Source organism: Homalodisca vitripennis, chromosome 1, assembly GCF_021130785.1.
Source record: "Homalodisca vitripennis isolate AUS2020 chromosome 1, UT_GWSS_2.1, whole genome shotgun sequence".
Classification (NCBI taxonomy): domain Eukaryota; kingdom Metazoa; phylum Arthropoda; class Insecta; order Hemiptera; family Cicadellidae; genus Homalodisca; species Homalodisca vitripennis.
Window position 1 is genome coordinate 168,853,528 of NC_060207.1, and position 16,012 is coordinate 168,869,539.

A 16,012-nucleotide genomic window follows, 5' to 3' on the forward strand; every position below is an offset into this window, starting at 1 on the left:
TGTTTTTGTTTGCTGATGATACCTCTTTGGTCATCTCTGGTTGCAAATCGAGCCGAGCTTGAAATCCAAACCTTTGTTCAGGCCAGTAATTTGCTGCAGTGGTTGGGTGAAAACTCTCTGTTTGTAAATACATCTAAAACCAATTTTCTTGATTTTGGAATTTAGAAAGTCTGCTAAAACGTTGATTGAATCTCAAAACATTATGATTGGAGAGTCAGAAAATGTGTCCTTCTTTGAATGTTAATTATCTTGGAATTGTTTTGGATGATCAGCTAAACTTTTTAGTCACATTGATAAAGTCACGAAAAAAACTAAGCAGCTGCATATTTTTGATGTATAGACTATCCTGTTTTTGCTAGTGAGGAAAATTCTTTTGCTTACTTACTATGGCTGTTTTTATCCTTACCTTTTGCTATGGAGTCTCTATATGGGGATACGAGAGTAAGAAAACTCAATATGTTTTTTCGACTCCAGAAAAGAGCTATACGGATTATTTTTCAAGTTGAGTCGTTCCCAGTCTTGTAGAGGTTACTTTCGCCCAGTAATAATATCCTTACGTTCCCATCCATTTATATCCTTCAGTGTCTTTCTTTTTTACAAAAAGTATCCCCCACCTTTTTTTCAGTCAACGTTAATCCAGCCCATAATTACTCCTTAAGAAAAAGAAAACAAACCTAATCCTACCCTGCCATAAAACATCTTTTTTTGAAAAACAAAGTCTTTACTCCTGCATCCGCCTTTTTAACTCTTTGCCATCCTGCTTGAAATATTGTTGTGGACGATAGGGAATTTCAAAATCGTCTGAAAAAATTTCTTATTTCGAGAGAATATTACAGTGTCCGGGAATACGTTGAGGATAATAAAATTGTAGATCACTCCTGTTATATTGATTTGGTCTTGTTGTGTTTGATCTGTCAGTAGTCTATACTTTAAGTTAGGATATTATAATTTTTCTTGACGAATGCCTATGCATGTTATGTTTTTGGCAATAAATGAATTGATTGATTGATTGATTACCCTAGCTCGTTAAATATAGAGTTTGCTGCTCCACCCTATTACTAGAGACACGGAGTACCTAACGCTATAATATCATTTAATACGTCAATATACCGTACGGTAATTAGTTGGTATCTAACAATTCACGAGGTTTTGAGTCTAGTCTACAACCTAATACTAGACACACGGAATACTAGGGGTTTACTGTATAAAAACACAGTTCTACATGAACATCTGGTTAAAATAAACGAAGAAAATTCTTTTAGGAAGAAATGCAGCTAATACCACAAAAGTGGGAGTACGCCACACCATATGACGTAACAGGCTTCGGTGAGGTTTCATACAAAAATTCAGATCTATAGCTAATTTCATTTTTGAGGTGTTCTGCTGACATATAGACTGATAGGCAAATCATACAAAAAGAAATCACAGAAATCATTCTTGTGTAAGTGAAGTTCCATGGAAAATTTCTATCTACATACAAATCTTTCTCCTCATACCTTGCCACATATAAAGTAACATTTTTGTTAGATTATATTACATTAGATTGGTTATGAGTGTTTTTACAATAATTTTCTCGTTGCCATCATGGTCATCAATAAGACTAATCTAACAATAGTCGCTAACGATCAACCAAACATCATGAAGTGATTTGCACCACCATGGAAATCAGCGTTCCTCATATAGAAATGAAGCCTTATACACAATTTCGTCAGTAGATCAGACCCTTTTCTAGTTATCGTGTAGACGGACAGACAGAATTGAAAATTTTCCAGTAACACAAATGATATATAGTCTTCACTAAAGTACCAAAATAACATAATCATTTAGGTTTCGTTACTTTTTTCAACTTTGCTTCAAATAAACTTGTTTTTATGTGAATGAAACAAACGATAAGTCATGGAAACCTATAATTTCATAATATGACCTACCGACTGCTGAAGTCCCTTGTCCTGTGTACTGAAATAGTCCAGATAAGAAGACTGCAGCAGAGCGTCCGTTGACTGATGTATTTGACACATAACCAAACCGCCTGTTCACGAGAGGCACACCTGTCACTCTTTCTGGACTCTGTCCAGCCACTCATAGTGGCTTCTTTCTGCATAACGCACTTCTTTTACGCCTTGTTTCTATTTTCAGGTTTGCTAGCACGCTAAATATTTTCCACTGGCGTTTCTGTCTCTTGTGGAATCAACATCCGACAAACATGCTTCAACAAATGGAAGTTTCTCTTTATATCACTCGTACTTAAACATAAAAGTTGTTTGATTTTGTAAAATGATAACCCATTTGTCTTAATATAATATTTTGGTAAATACGATTGAGTTTCGTTGTGAAATAAATTGAGATAAATTTCTTTTAAAATACATCAATACATTTCTATTTAATTATAGGTGTTAATATATGAATTTTTCATATCGGTGAGCTAACCATTTGTATTTCTATTTGGCATTATCAACTGATTAAAATGTTAATCATCTGAACAATGCTGTCTGATAATAATACCGAAATAAATCTGTTAATTTCCAAAACATTTATTTGGGACCTGTTGAATTAATAATAAATTATGTATTTTGTTGATATTTATAATATTTATCATGTACTTATTAGTTTTAAACGTTCACTCTAGTAATTACATTTAATGAATAGTAAAAAAAGTTAAACTAACAACATATACTGAGATTTAATCTAGCTTACTAAACCTTTGGACATCCGGGAGTGATCCACAGGAACTAAGCTAAGGGTGAGAGCACTTCCTCATTCTACATCTCTAGCTGAACTTCCTGTACTCAGGAAATTAATTTTCTTATATTTTCTTAGATGAAACTTGAAATATTTTCCACTAAGGGTTCTACATATTTATGTATTGACTGTCTACTTTTTGTGCGTTAATTTTCATGTGAAAGCTGTTATTTCACAGTTCATATAGTTTATACGAGATATTATAGGTATTTTGTTGACACCATAAACTACAAATATTTTCGAGTATTAATTATTTTGCTAGATCGACTTTTTAGCATCGTATACTAAATAATATTCATCCTGTGTTTGGGACTTATATATTTAGTAGCAACGGTATACACCGCTTTAACAAAACGTAGCAGTAGAAGTAACTAATACAAGAAATTCAAACACAATAAACACCAAAACATCATGTTAATCTATAACAACACAGTGGGAAAATAAATAAATGGCTAAAAATATCAATAAATTACAGTGATAAAGAGAAGTTAGTTTGTATTTACCAGCAGAAAATCTTTCTACTTAAAGATACAATATTTATATAAAATAATTCACTGTTTCAGCAAAAATACTTGTTGTGTGCAACGTTCGATCGAGACCGCTGTTATACACGTAACTTGTTGGTTGATAACTACAAAATTCGTAGAAGGGATAATGTTATTCACAGTTTATTAACTATTGCACGATTAGTGTTTGATTTCTTGGTATTTTGCACTGCTAAGTTTAACTTATGATTAGTATCCGGGTCGAAAGAGTAGTCTTGAAATTCTTCACACGAGGAAAGAAACTGTTTGCTGATCCAGCCCCAGGATTGTCAGATTTCCATATAATCTATATTTACGAAATCATTCAAATACAAGATATGAAAATTAGAATTATTGTAGCTAACCACATTTTAGACTAGATTAAAAACTGTAACGTATCGTTGTTATGTTGTCACCGAATTGATATAGTGTTATTAAAAGTTACAATTATCATCTCATACATATCCCACTAGTTCAAACATATCTCTCTTGTTATTCTTTCATTACCTAAACGGATTAAAAATATTCTAATACTAGTTTCCTTATGTCCAATGGCTTCCTTCGGTGTCCTCTGCTCCTTGTTCAATGTCCTGCAAAAAAATGGTGTGGTTGCCACTAACATAAATGTCTCTGGATACACTTCGAGTATCGTCAGATATTTGTTAGATGCCCGATGGCATATATTTTGGAGAGTGATAACGCCTGAATATGAAAAGGCTTCTTAAGATATTAATTCAGTAGGGGCAGGCTCGGAAATTGAATAACCCAAGTAATAAGCAATGTCACCACCTGAAGCAAATGGAAAATCAAGTGATTAGAAATATGAGATTGTTATAGCTCAGCAAGGAAATAGAGATTATAAAAAGGACTCATCATTACCTGTGCTTCCTCACTAATAATCCAGGAGTTCATTTATGCTTTTTACACCCTCTCCCTATGTGTAAGGGATTGTAAAGTGACTTCTCTGCCAGAGTTAAGATTGGCATGATTCTCTGCATGCCAAGGTTGCAATGCTGTCCTGCCAGTCGTAGCGAATTATCCTCCAGTTTGTGTCCTAAACCAACTATCTCTACATATAAGTAACCTCAAGGACTTCCGGTTCACATCTCGTCGAAACTTGCTTAAAAAGTTACATTCTTCAAATACTTTAGTATTTTTCAAGTATTTTAGTCAAACAGTTTCTAACCTATTTCAAAAATACGGTTGGTAAGCCTAAGATTAATAAGTCTAAGAAGTAAATTTATCTCCAGTCGTCAAACTCAATGAAGCAAACTTATTCAAACATTTCAAAGCGTTCTTGAAGATTTGGAGATAAATCAAGGATGAGATGTTGTTAACTCTAAATAACTAAATAAGCCATCAGCACAGCTTTGTTTTACACGTTAAAACGCCTTCACCTAAAACAGGAATAATTGAAAATCGTCAGTAAGAAAGTGCCTCTTCATAATTCCACACCACCCAACCATTAATTACTTCCTAGCATTGTTTCGACTCTCTTAACTGGTTTTAAAAGGGATGTTACTTAAACATGTATCGACATAAGTTAAAACATATGTAAATTTTAACTTATAAAAGACCATGCAGTTTGCTAAAGAAAGGAAAAAGCTGGCTTATTAATAATCCGATAGGGGTTTCATAAACCATCCGTCCGTCTGTGCGATGAATAATGATAAAAGGATTCTTTAGACTTAAAACGAGTTCTCTTGATTCAGGAAAGAAGATTATTCGTTCAGGAGTAAAATAGTCAAAAGGGCAGTCCATGCGTCTATCTGCCTTCCCTTCTACCCGTTTGTGTATTAACTCTCGATAGAAACGTCCTAGAGACTTGTAATTTGTTACGAAGGTTCTAAGAAGGAGCTCTAATAATTTTGAGATCGATATCTAAAAGTGGTATCTGTCCGACTTAGCAAGGAAACTTCCATTACGTTTTGTATTGCCCATCAATACAATAATCCATATATAGTTTTTTTTTGTACTGTTACATGTGAAATAACAAAAAAAATTCTTAAGGATTCTGTGCTGTTATATTTATATAATTTAATTTATCTCCAATAAATATTTAAATCATAAGTATTCATGAATATATCCATTTTTCAAATAAAGTAAAAATATATTTGTTTTGTAACTTTTACATCAAGCCTTTAGTAGTGATTTTCAGGCCAAAATATGCTGTTTGTATTTTAGTAGTGGTTTTGAGCTGTAAATTATGCTAAATTACAACTATTTGACAGTTTTTGAGTTATTTTATAGACTTTTAACTTGAGATGAGGTGTGAGGTGTCCGAATCATAAAACATTTCTTATAGTTTAATGTGTGTTAGTATTTTTATATAAGAATATATGTAGTCTACCTCTTTAATGTTCTAAGGTAATTAATTAGTTATCTAAAATTTAAACGTTCACTTAAGTAAAACAACAAACACTTCTTATACGCCGAGGATTAAACTAAAAACAACTGGACAGATTCATATGTTAATACTCGTGTCATGAAACATTGTGTCATAATCATATATATTGAGTGTTCACTTTAATGTTAGTTTGCTCAAGTTCTCTTCCAACTTGTCAAGGGAGAAGAGCAAAGACAGGAAGTACGTCAGAATCCCAGAGGGCGCTTCCTCCCTTCATACTTCCGGTGCTAGTTCCTGTCCCCTGGAATTTCCCTTTCCTTCACTTTGCATAATCTTTAGATGAAACTCCTTTGACGGAGAGTTAACTAAAGCTCGAGAGAATGATAAATTTTATTTATTATATCACAATTTTATATAATACTAAACTTTGTGTTTTTCGTATTAAAATATACGGATTTATCAAACACACGTTTTCATTAAGAGGTATATGAATATTTAACCAATACACTTATGGAACACGTGACATTCGCGTTCAAGTGTTTTAACTAAATGAAATGTTAATCTAAATAAATTTCTTTGTCAATTAATTGTATGATACCTTGAGTTAATCCGCTTTATATTTAGTTATTTTTTATTTCAATTAATATGTAGATAAACATCAATGTCAAATTTATATTCTTTATAAACACCACATTATAATTTTGCTAAAAACATAAATCCGAATAGGAAACCTGTTGTTATAAGCCTATTTTCTTATAAGGAACATTTATCTTGAATTATAAAATTTAATAGAATAATCTTAAACCACGGCCTTGTACAAGTCTTCAACATGGAAAGATAGTGAGCAGTTTGAATTATACAGAACAGGTAAACTTGTCTAGAGTCTACGAAGCGCTAAATGTGTGAAAATAACATTGTTTGTATCTTTAAAATTGTAAAGATAACGCATACTCAAGTTGTAAAATAAAGTAAACTTTAATATCAGAACTGATACTTAAATTTCACTATAAAATGTAATATTCAAATATGTCCTTCCAGCGGACTGTTATGAACTCTTCAACGGAGTGAAACACCTTTGATACTAAGAGGTGATTTACTTGACATTTGGATTGTTTGGGATTATCTAGGTGTTTAATACTCTCAGGAAGCTTATATTTAGCCTCACGCCAATTTGAGAGGTTAAGTATTGAAACGCTGTCGTTATGTACGGTTCATTTCTGAAGTCCCTGCCTCTCGTCTCGTATTGGTGAACGTCCCTGCCTTGGGTCATTTCGTATTTGAAACTACAAGACAAGGTGATCACGATAGTATAGAGGTAGGTTAAAGTTAACACTTGAAGCTTCCTGAAGGCATATTTGTACAATTCTCTTCCAAGAGAACGTCATCCATCATCACCGCGGATAGTTACTCTTGCTCCAGTTGTTGCAGAACACGTTTGATTTAAATAGTTTGTTTTCAAATGTATTCTTGAACACTGGTCAATGCATGAATAAAGCTCAATAAATTACGACTTCAAGATAATGCTTTGTTTTTTTATCTAATGCTGAGAGTTGTGTTGTAAGCATATTTAAAGATCTTTGCATTCTGGATTGAAGAATTCAACCTGTTGACATAAATGAGGGAAATGACTGTCACCAATATTCATTCCTGAGGGACACTATGGGTCATTTTCACTGTGCATGACAGTGCATTCACATACTGCACGCATTTCTCTCTGTGCAAGATAAAATGAGAGCCAATCATGTGGCAAACCCCGAATACTTCAACAACTTCCCCAACATGACTAACAGTGTCCGCGAGATGCACGTAGTCAAAAGATTTGGAAAGGAATCGTCTGTCCTTTAGTTGAGTTGAGTATAGTGCATTGAATAAAGCTCATTTAATAGGCATTATCAAATACTGGAATTTGTGAACAATTTCTTCCTGTCTCAAATATGGAGATAAGATGAATGATCGGAAAGAAAATCGTGTATTGTGAAGAATTGAATTTATCTCGAACAGGGAAATGAGAAGACTCATAAAAACAACAGTTATTTCTTGTAAAATATTAAACTTGTTATCGTATGAAGGCCCAACGGTACATAACTTGAATTATTAGTTTGCAAGTATGTTATGGATGTAGCCTGTATAAGCTGTACTTGCAGGATAGGCGGTACTTTACATTCTAGATTTAGCTATTTTAATACATCAAATTATTACAGAAAACTTTGCGGGAGAGGTATTTTTGGGATTTTACATAAATAGAAGTAATGGGACTTTGTGAAAGGCACTATAGCTCAACAGTTTGCACCATTGGTGAATCAGGCTGATCTCAGGTCTCTACGTATCATGCAAAAGGAACTGAAAACATTGAAATTTATGAAAATTATAGAGAGTGAAAAAGCTTTAATAACACTAAGTACCTTATTCACATTTGCTACACAGTCAGCTTAATATATGGTTAGTTCTTATTAGACTTAATGCTCATTAATTTATAAGTATTTACTGCCACAGATCTATTCTAATGCACGGTCACAATGAACAGTACTGTGTATCAGTGGAAGGCCAGACCTTGGCAAGGACTGTGTTTTGTTCTGCTGAAAGGCGAACCTCAATGCTTCTGAGTCATAACATTTGGAACGTAATGTTGTGATGTTCTGTTCGAGTTTATTTGACGTATAAACTGAAGAGTAGTTCATGTCGCTGTGTCATCGTTTTTATTCCCATATTGAATCTTATTGTTTTTAATGTGGTAGGCTTTATAAAAATTGTTTATAAACGTATAATAATTGTTTGTACAACGTTTTGACGAACCAAATTATATTAGGACGTCTAAAGAGTAATATAAATAGTTAACTAAAGAAAATAGGAATAAAAGTAGCAATTACGAGGGTATATATAATATAAACGGGGTAAATTTTACACATTATTCGTCCACAATTTATTTTCCTCTTTCTTTTTTAACATTGCTTAAATTTTTGTGCTTAATTAGTAGATTTATATAAAATTAAACTTAAATTAGCGACAGTGTCTTAAATTAGCGTTATGAAATAATTTTACTATTTGAAATGTAGGGTTAAATGCTGATGACTGTAGAATTTTTTATGATACCTGAACACTTTGATACCAATTACGGTGGAACGATGGAATGCAATGGTGGTGGGCCCTTTTAGGATGATTCGGGACGCATGCTCATCACTATATGCCCAAATTACACCTTTTTTCACAAAGAGACAATTACTACAAGATCTGATATTCAAGTTCTATAATGATCAGCGAGCTTCCATAAGAGCAATTTCAGAACCCAATGCCTTGTGTTATTCGAATTTACTTACAGTTAGACAAAAAATTTCATTTATCGTCCTATTTCAATTATTCTAATCATCAACAAATTTTATGAAAATTGTTTTTTGCACTATCTAGAAAACTTTTTCTAGAAAGATTACAAATATTAGAACAGGTTAACCCGTGTTCAAAAAATAAATAAGCGATTGATGCGGTCAAAACACTTTTACAGCTTTTACAGTGGGTCGGCCCAATAATAACAATTATGCCTATTAAGAAAAATGCTTCATTAAGAAAAATAAGCTTCATTCGAAAACAGTATTTAAGTTAAAAACCCATTCTTCACGGTCTTTAACTATTCTAATTTTTTCAAATCTTTTGAATGTCATAAACACTGTTAACTTAACAAATGGGGGGCCTAGCGGGAAAAGTGTCTAAACAAATGAGCTTTATTTGAAGAAACATTTCTTTATAGAGAATAAATAGATTTCCATACACACGCATTATAAGAAGTAGCGTTATTAAACTAACTAAGAGACATTGCTTTTGGAATATTTTTAATAATACGTTAACACTTAAATAAAAAATACCTACTACTATCAAAGTACCTTCTATGGAAGACTTTGAAATTTAACTTAAAAGAACGAAATAACTAGCTTACACTGAAAACCAAACTGGCAATAAAAATTATGAACTGAAAGTAGAATTTTCCAATGAAAATATGATTTTGGATTTCCTCTACCTGTTTCCAGCTTGCCTCTCATAAAAAATACTGGACCTTGACCTACTGTTGATAAAAATAATGGAATAATATTGTAAATTATCAGTTACTGGAATATAAGCTTCAAAACCCTTATTTACTTTGATCCAGCGAATGTCAAATTTGAAAAAACGCACATTTTCTGATGAAAATATTCGGTTGTAATCTTACATAACTGACATAAAAAATAATAGCGAAAGGAAATTAGTTACTTCAAAAGATAAAATGACAACATTTGTTTGTCATAAAATAAAATGGCCGCCACTCTGAATAGGGTCAAAACTTTTGAGGTCTGGTTTGCGGCAATTACTTTATTTTAATAGACATTTCATTTTATGTCAAACTCGACCTATGGTTACATTGAAGATTTCCGTCCAACTACTCATAGACCGTCCCCATGAAAAGATGAAATGTCGTTGATAGCATTATAAAGTAATTTATTGATGCTAATGGTATAATACAAAATAATGGTATAATACAAAATAATGGTAATATACAAAATTTCACTTCTACAAGAGAAGCCATACAAAAGTTGTAAAAGCGTTTCCATATTTTGTACCACTTTGTATAACTACATCTTCACTAGAAAGATTAGCAAGACAGATTTAATTGTTTAAATTTCATTAACTGTACTTCAATGCAATCATGTGTAAAACGTACAATATCCTAAGATTAAATTAGGAATGGACAAAGTAAATTTTAAAATAACGTTAATTACACACAAAGGATTATCTTACTCAGCTACACATATTTCATTATCACTAAGTACTTATTTACCGCACATGCATACGAGGTTAATAATGTTTATTACAAAATACTCAAATTAGTTATTTAAGATATTCTATTTTCAAGCGAATTTTGTCTGTAAAGAAATATTATGTACTAATATAAATTCAGCGTAGAAATTTGGATTTGAAATTTATTTTAGATATAAGGGAACCTACATGCTCACCTATAAAATAAATTAGGCAATTTGTTAAGACATTAATAAGTGAAAACATTTAATAAAGAACTATAAAGTGTATTAAAAACTAGTTGACCAATTAAATTATTAGAAATAGAATAAATTCTGATTAAACACTTACTAAGTTTATACACGCAATATACATTTGCACGACGTACAACATATCAATAAAGTACACCCGCCCGATTTGTCATAATTTGACATAATTAGATTGCCTCTTAGTTATTCTTTTGTAGGGTTTCTTCAGATGGGACACTTCTCTCTAAAAGATATTCTTTATAACGAAGTGTGAGTTTTCTAGTATTATTTGACTTATTCGTAGTAATAGTATAATTATAGATTATACATATATCAAGTAGGTAGTTTAAAGGATGTAGAAACACGTGAAGTATAAAATAAATTGACATAAGGCATTTCTAACTCACTTTTTGTGTAAATTCGATGATATACAAAAATTTAATATACTAGTGAATTAATTAATTTATTTAAATTTTTTAAGATATCTGTAGATAAGGAATAGGAGGAGAACTATTTAAATGTACACGTATTAACGGGATTGATTTGAAATATCCTCTGCATTTCAAAATATGCTGAAAACAAAAACGAACATTAGGATAATTCTGTCAGGGTTGCTCAAAATATTTGGATACGATATCACGTTTCAGCAAACTTTGGTTCTCTCTATGACTAGTTCACTTGCATTATTTACTTATTATAAGCGCTTAACCTGGTTTTAATTGCCAATACTATTTTCGGAAAATTCCAACCATTCGAGACCGTAAAATTAGTCACGTCAATGTATTATCGTAATGGGTTATTACGTTAATAAACGGAGCTCATAAACGAGGACTGGGCAATTATAGCGTGTGGCCCATTTGGCCGAGGTTCAGTGGAAGGTACTAGCTCGTTATTTAGTCATGACTTATTGAAATCCCGCAGTTTGGCTAGACCTAGCAGCAGACAGGCTTCCGAGGCGTGAGAACGCGAGAGCCGCGACTCTATAACGGTCAAGGGCACGCTAAACACTCCCGAATCCATCATCCCACCCGGTTGGCGCGACGCCGGGCATCTGCTGGACATTTACATCGCGGCGGCCACTAAATTACCGAGGACACGTTTTTAATTAAGGGTGGATGTCGCAAGACAATGAGGGTCAGAGCTTGAGTAATGCACGGCGTCTGTCGCTAGAGTCCGCAACAGCTGGGTACGCCGCGACGCCGGACCAGAATAGACGATGGTGAGGCAACTGAGAGCAGGTGGGCGGTGGCCAGTCGTCCCGCCGCGACGCCCGCGAGCAGTGCCCCGACGCGTCACCCGTCCGGCTCGCGAGTGACCGAGTGTTTAGTGGTCCACAGTGGGTTGTGCCGAGTGTCAAAGTGTCATAGGATGTAGAAGTGGAGGGGGAAACCCCCTACAGCCACGCCATGCTCAGTTGGTTTGTAAGTATTACCTACAGAAGTGAACTACGACCATTTTTTCTGTTATAAGTTTGAACCAAACTACTCAAGAAGACTGTATAAACAATCATAACAACGGTGACCATAAAAGCTACTTACTATTCATTCGCAAGATAGAAGAAAAGAAAAACATGTCTACTCTCTATATTTATCTGTGTCAGACATAACCTACTCAATAATAAACATGTTTAACATTTGTCTTTAATTCAAGGTGTTTTTATTTTAAAAACATTAAGTCTTTCAAATTCTTTTTTTTTTCTTGATTATACCTCTTCCATCAGGGGACGACTAACAATTATTTCTCCGAGTTTTGTGCAGAAAACACGGATGAAATTTTCAAAGATGGAAATAATCATCTTACAGTTCTGAAGCAACTTCATATTGTTGTAGGAACAATCCCTTCAAAGCTATCTTATCCAGTAAACGATTAACGAATCCACCCAAGATAAAACAGAGAATATTTCATTAAATAAGAGCACTAACTCGTTTGTAAAAGACGCTCAACCGAAGTACTTACTATATTGTGATATCCTAACGCTGCGCTATGTAAGATTGAATACATTTACTATCATTCATAACAATTTGAATAAGAATTTGCAATAAAACATGAAGACTTCTTGCAAAATCTAAATAAAAGAGGATGAAGCTCGGCGTCTCAGATTTCTTAAATTATTGATATGAGGTAATACAATTAACATAATGCAACGGTTACTATGTTAAATATATTTTGTAAAAAGTATAGCCATTTATGTATTTTTCCTTCAAATTGTTCAAGGATGCAATGATTTACTTAAATTCAAATTAGAATTAATAAGATCCTTTCTACAAAACTCAAGTAATGGATTTTGTGGGCTGTTATACCGATCACGAAAAAATATTTCATGCTAAAGACATAACATAATAGATGTTGAATTTACTGCAACGTTATGACAACTTCTGAACATTGGTAATTTCAGCTAGAGTTATTCTGGAAGTATTTGTATTGCAATACATTTCTAAAGGTTTTAACACTTTTCAGTAGTAACAATTACGTTATAAAAGTGTTTCGTCTGTAAAAGTCTGTCTATTATATCAATCTCGTACTCATAAATCGAATAAATATAAAATTTTGGGTTCATTACAGTCCTGACCTGTACAAAATAAAATATGTTAGATTAGTTTCATTTTGACAATAGATTAACAGCGTATTAAAAATAAAATGCGGGATGGGGAATTTATATTGTAACAACTTTGCTACAAATAACTTGTATTTTTAAGAAGAACGGAACATAAGAGGAGGACGAACCGTTGTTACTTCTTTTAATCTTGTTACAAACAAAACATTTGTGATAATGGTTTTTATCTCCTGGTTGTTTTTGAAACCAACTAACGATATTTCATATTTACAAACTGTTATGAGATTTGTCTCTGGACTCCCTCTAGCCTCCCTCTAGAACCCCTCTATTCTCTAATCTCCCCCACTTCTCACTCTCTTCCTGAGTCCAAACATTTTCAAGAACTGGATCTAGCTCTTCTTATGTTATGTGCTTGTAAAAAAAGGTGGTTGGATTCGTCTTAACTCTCAACTTCCTCGCCTTAACCATATCCTTTTGAATATATTATTCTTTTCATTAACTTCCATGTGTACATATACAAATATATTCCAATAACTAAGTGAATCGTTCAACATAATGTCTTCAAATACTAACCATCTCCTTAACCATTGAATAAGTCTCTCCCTCATTCTAATTCACTTTATTTAAGTTTTACAATGCACTGATCAAAAAATATAAATTATTCAATACGAAAACAGGATGATATATAAAATATAAGGTTATTATTTTGGACACAATTATGGAATTAAGTGAAACTGTACAAGTCCATGAGATTTTTAATTTATACTCCTCCTCGTTACTTTTCTTTATGAAAACAATTTTGTTTCTAGACACTTATATTTTCTTTTCCTTTTAAAAATTGCATATTAGCGTATGTATAAATTATATAAACTCTACTGTCGTAAACCCGGCTGTGCCTTTAGACTATTAGGTATTGTTGAGAAGTTACAACAGTATCTAGTGGGGAAGTAAAGAATGTATCGTTAGATAAGTATTTTGTAACAAGAGAATTGTTACATCAGTTAGTATTGGATTCTATATTATTTCGAGTAGTATGATTGGAATTGTAAGAACAATGATAGTAGGAGAGGTAAAACAATGCAAGACTACTAATACATAATTATGACCCAGTTAACTTATATAATTCCACTTAAATTATTTAATAGTAATTGTATAATGATATTGAATACACTTGAGCTACTAGAACTAGTCGAGGTTTTCCATTTAACAAATTGCTTTAACTATATTAAATTACAAAGGTAAAATATGCAAAGAGTAAAAAATATATAACGAACAATGATAACAATATAAATGGCTTTATTATAAAATATTATAAATAGTCTCATATGCTGATTTTGTTGTTCAAATCAAACAAAACAAGACGTAAAATGTAAGTTTGAAAGTTTCTCCGGATATTTCTGTCCGGATTTCGAGGACAGCTGCAGCAGTATTTTAGCACCATTTGCCGACGTTGTACTCGTATATTGCAGATTTTATTTCGTATTTTTCTTGAATATACCTACATCTGAAAAAGTTTTCTTCTAATTTATAGTATAACCAAATAAATGGAAAATAATGCGTGTAAAATATTTATAGTATAGGAAAAATTGCCAATTGATTTGATCAATATGTGACCTAACTCCACTTAACATTGAAAATGTACAGTAAAAAGTAATTTTATAGATTGACAAAGAGATATAGAGCAGTGTACTAACGATTGTGCATAGTTTTAGTTGGTCCTTACTCTTATATCTTTTCTGTAGGCAACATCATCTACAACAAAATGTTTCTCTAATATAAAGTACAAATTAAAACAACAATGGAAACTACTAAAATAAAATAATAATGATTACAATCTATCTTGTATTAAATTTCATTTCAACAATATTTACATAGTTGTTGATATTAATGGGGTTTATTCCATTTTCTAATGAAATTATGAAATAACAGTCTTAAATTCATCGTGAAACGTTGTATATCAATCTAGTATCGGTTCGAAGAAAGAATGTATTAACAAGTTGCTTAAATAACTGTAAAATATTAAAACATTTTTTCAAATTTATAATAATTATATATAATTTAGTAATTTCTTTAGTATCATTCACTGAGCGTTAACGAAGCCTATCTATCAAAGAGCTGTACAAATTTCATTTATGTCTATCTGTCTGTCTGTCTCTGAGCACGATATCTCATTGAAGAACTGGCTTAAAAACTTGAAATTTGGTGTGAAACTCCATTTCTACGTAGGCAACACTGAGTTTAATGATGGTCATGTAACTCAATTGGATTAGGCTGAGCCTTAGTGAATATCTTTGCATTGGTGTTGTTTGTAACTATGATTCCAACGGGAAAATAGTAGAATAAATAAATTTGTAAACAAACTAAGTATAATCCTATGAAATGTGTAGGATAGTTATACATAGAGTGGAGTGTCAGTGTAGAGGTTAGTGACAGTATATGATTTCAATGCACTTTTGCGCTGTCATACTTTCCGAACGTTAGCAAAAGTTTTTATACTAGTTATACAATAATTATGATGGAAACACGAAAATCGCAGAACAAAGATTTTTGCAAACAATTTGAGTACAATAATAATCAGATTTTATCATGTAACTTTCTACATATACTAGGATGGGTTCTATTATGGTGCATGCCCAACCTTCGAACTTGGATGATCGACATTGAAGCCTAATAATTAATAGGTCGATACCGTTTATATTTTTTCAGCATTGGTGATGTAAAAAATGTCTTTCCTGTATATATCTGTATGTCTGCAGGCAATAATATTAATAATATAATATAATAAATAATATATATCTACTGTCTGATTTTTATTAATACAGCTGTTACGATGTCGGTATTA

At 32.4% G+C, this 16,012-nt stretch overlaps 2 protein-coding genes across 5 annotated transcripts in view; one reads left to right on the forward strand and one right to left on the reverse strand.

Moving 5' to 3' along the window:
• LOC124352711 (serine-rich adhesin for platelets-like) overlaps positions 1 to 16,012 on the forward strand; it is an 850,824-nt gene that overhangs the window by 178,752 nt on the left and 656,060 nt on the right. Inside the window, exon 1 of one of the 3 annotated variants that reach the window (XM_046802335.1) lies at positions 11,762 to 12,037. The exons of 1 other annotated variant lie outside the window; for it this stretch is intronic. In XM_046802335.1, coding sequence (XP_046658291.1) covers positions 12,023 to 12,037 — 15 coding nt within the window. In that variant the 5' untranslated portion in view covers positions 11,762 to 12,022. Of the gene's footprint in view, positions 1 to 11,761; positions 12,038 to 16,012 lie in introns of those variants that run through there. One more of the 3 variants, XM_046802337.1, reaches the window with a different exon arrangement.
• Positions 1 to 16,012, reverse strand: part of LOC124352712 — a 167,351-nt gene that overhangs the window by 5,451 nt on the left and 145,888 nt on the right. Inside the window, exon 1 of one of the 2 annotated variants that reach the window (XM_046802338.1) lies at positions 1,929 to 2,032. The exons of the other annotated variant lie outside the window; for it this stretch is intronic. Within the exon in view, the coding sequence (XP_046658294.1) occupies positions 1,929 to 2,018 (90 nt within the window). The 5' untranslated portion in view covers positions 2,019 to 2,032. Of the gene's footprint in view, positions 1 to 1,928; positions 2,033 to 16,012 lie in introns of those variants that run through there. 2 annotated transcript variants of the gene reach the window in all.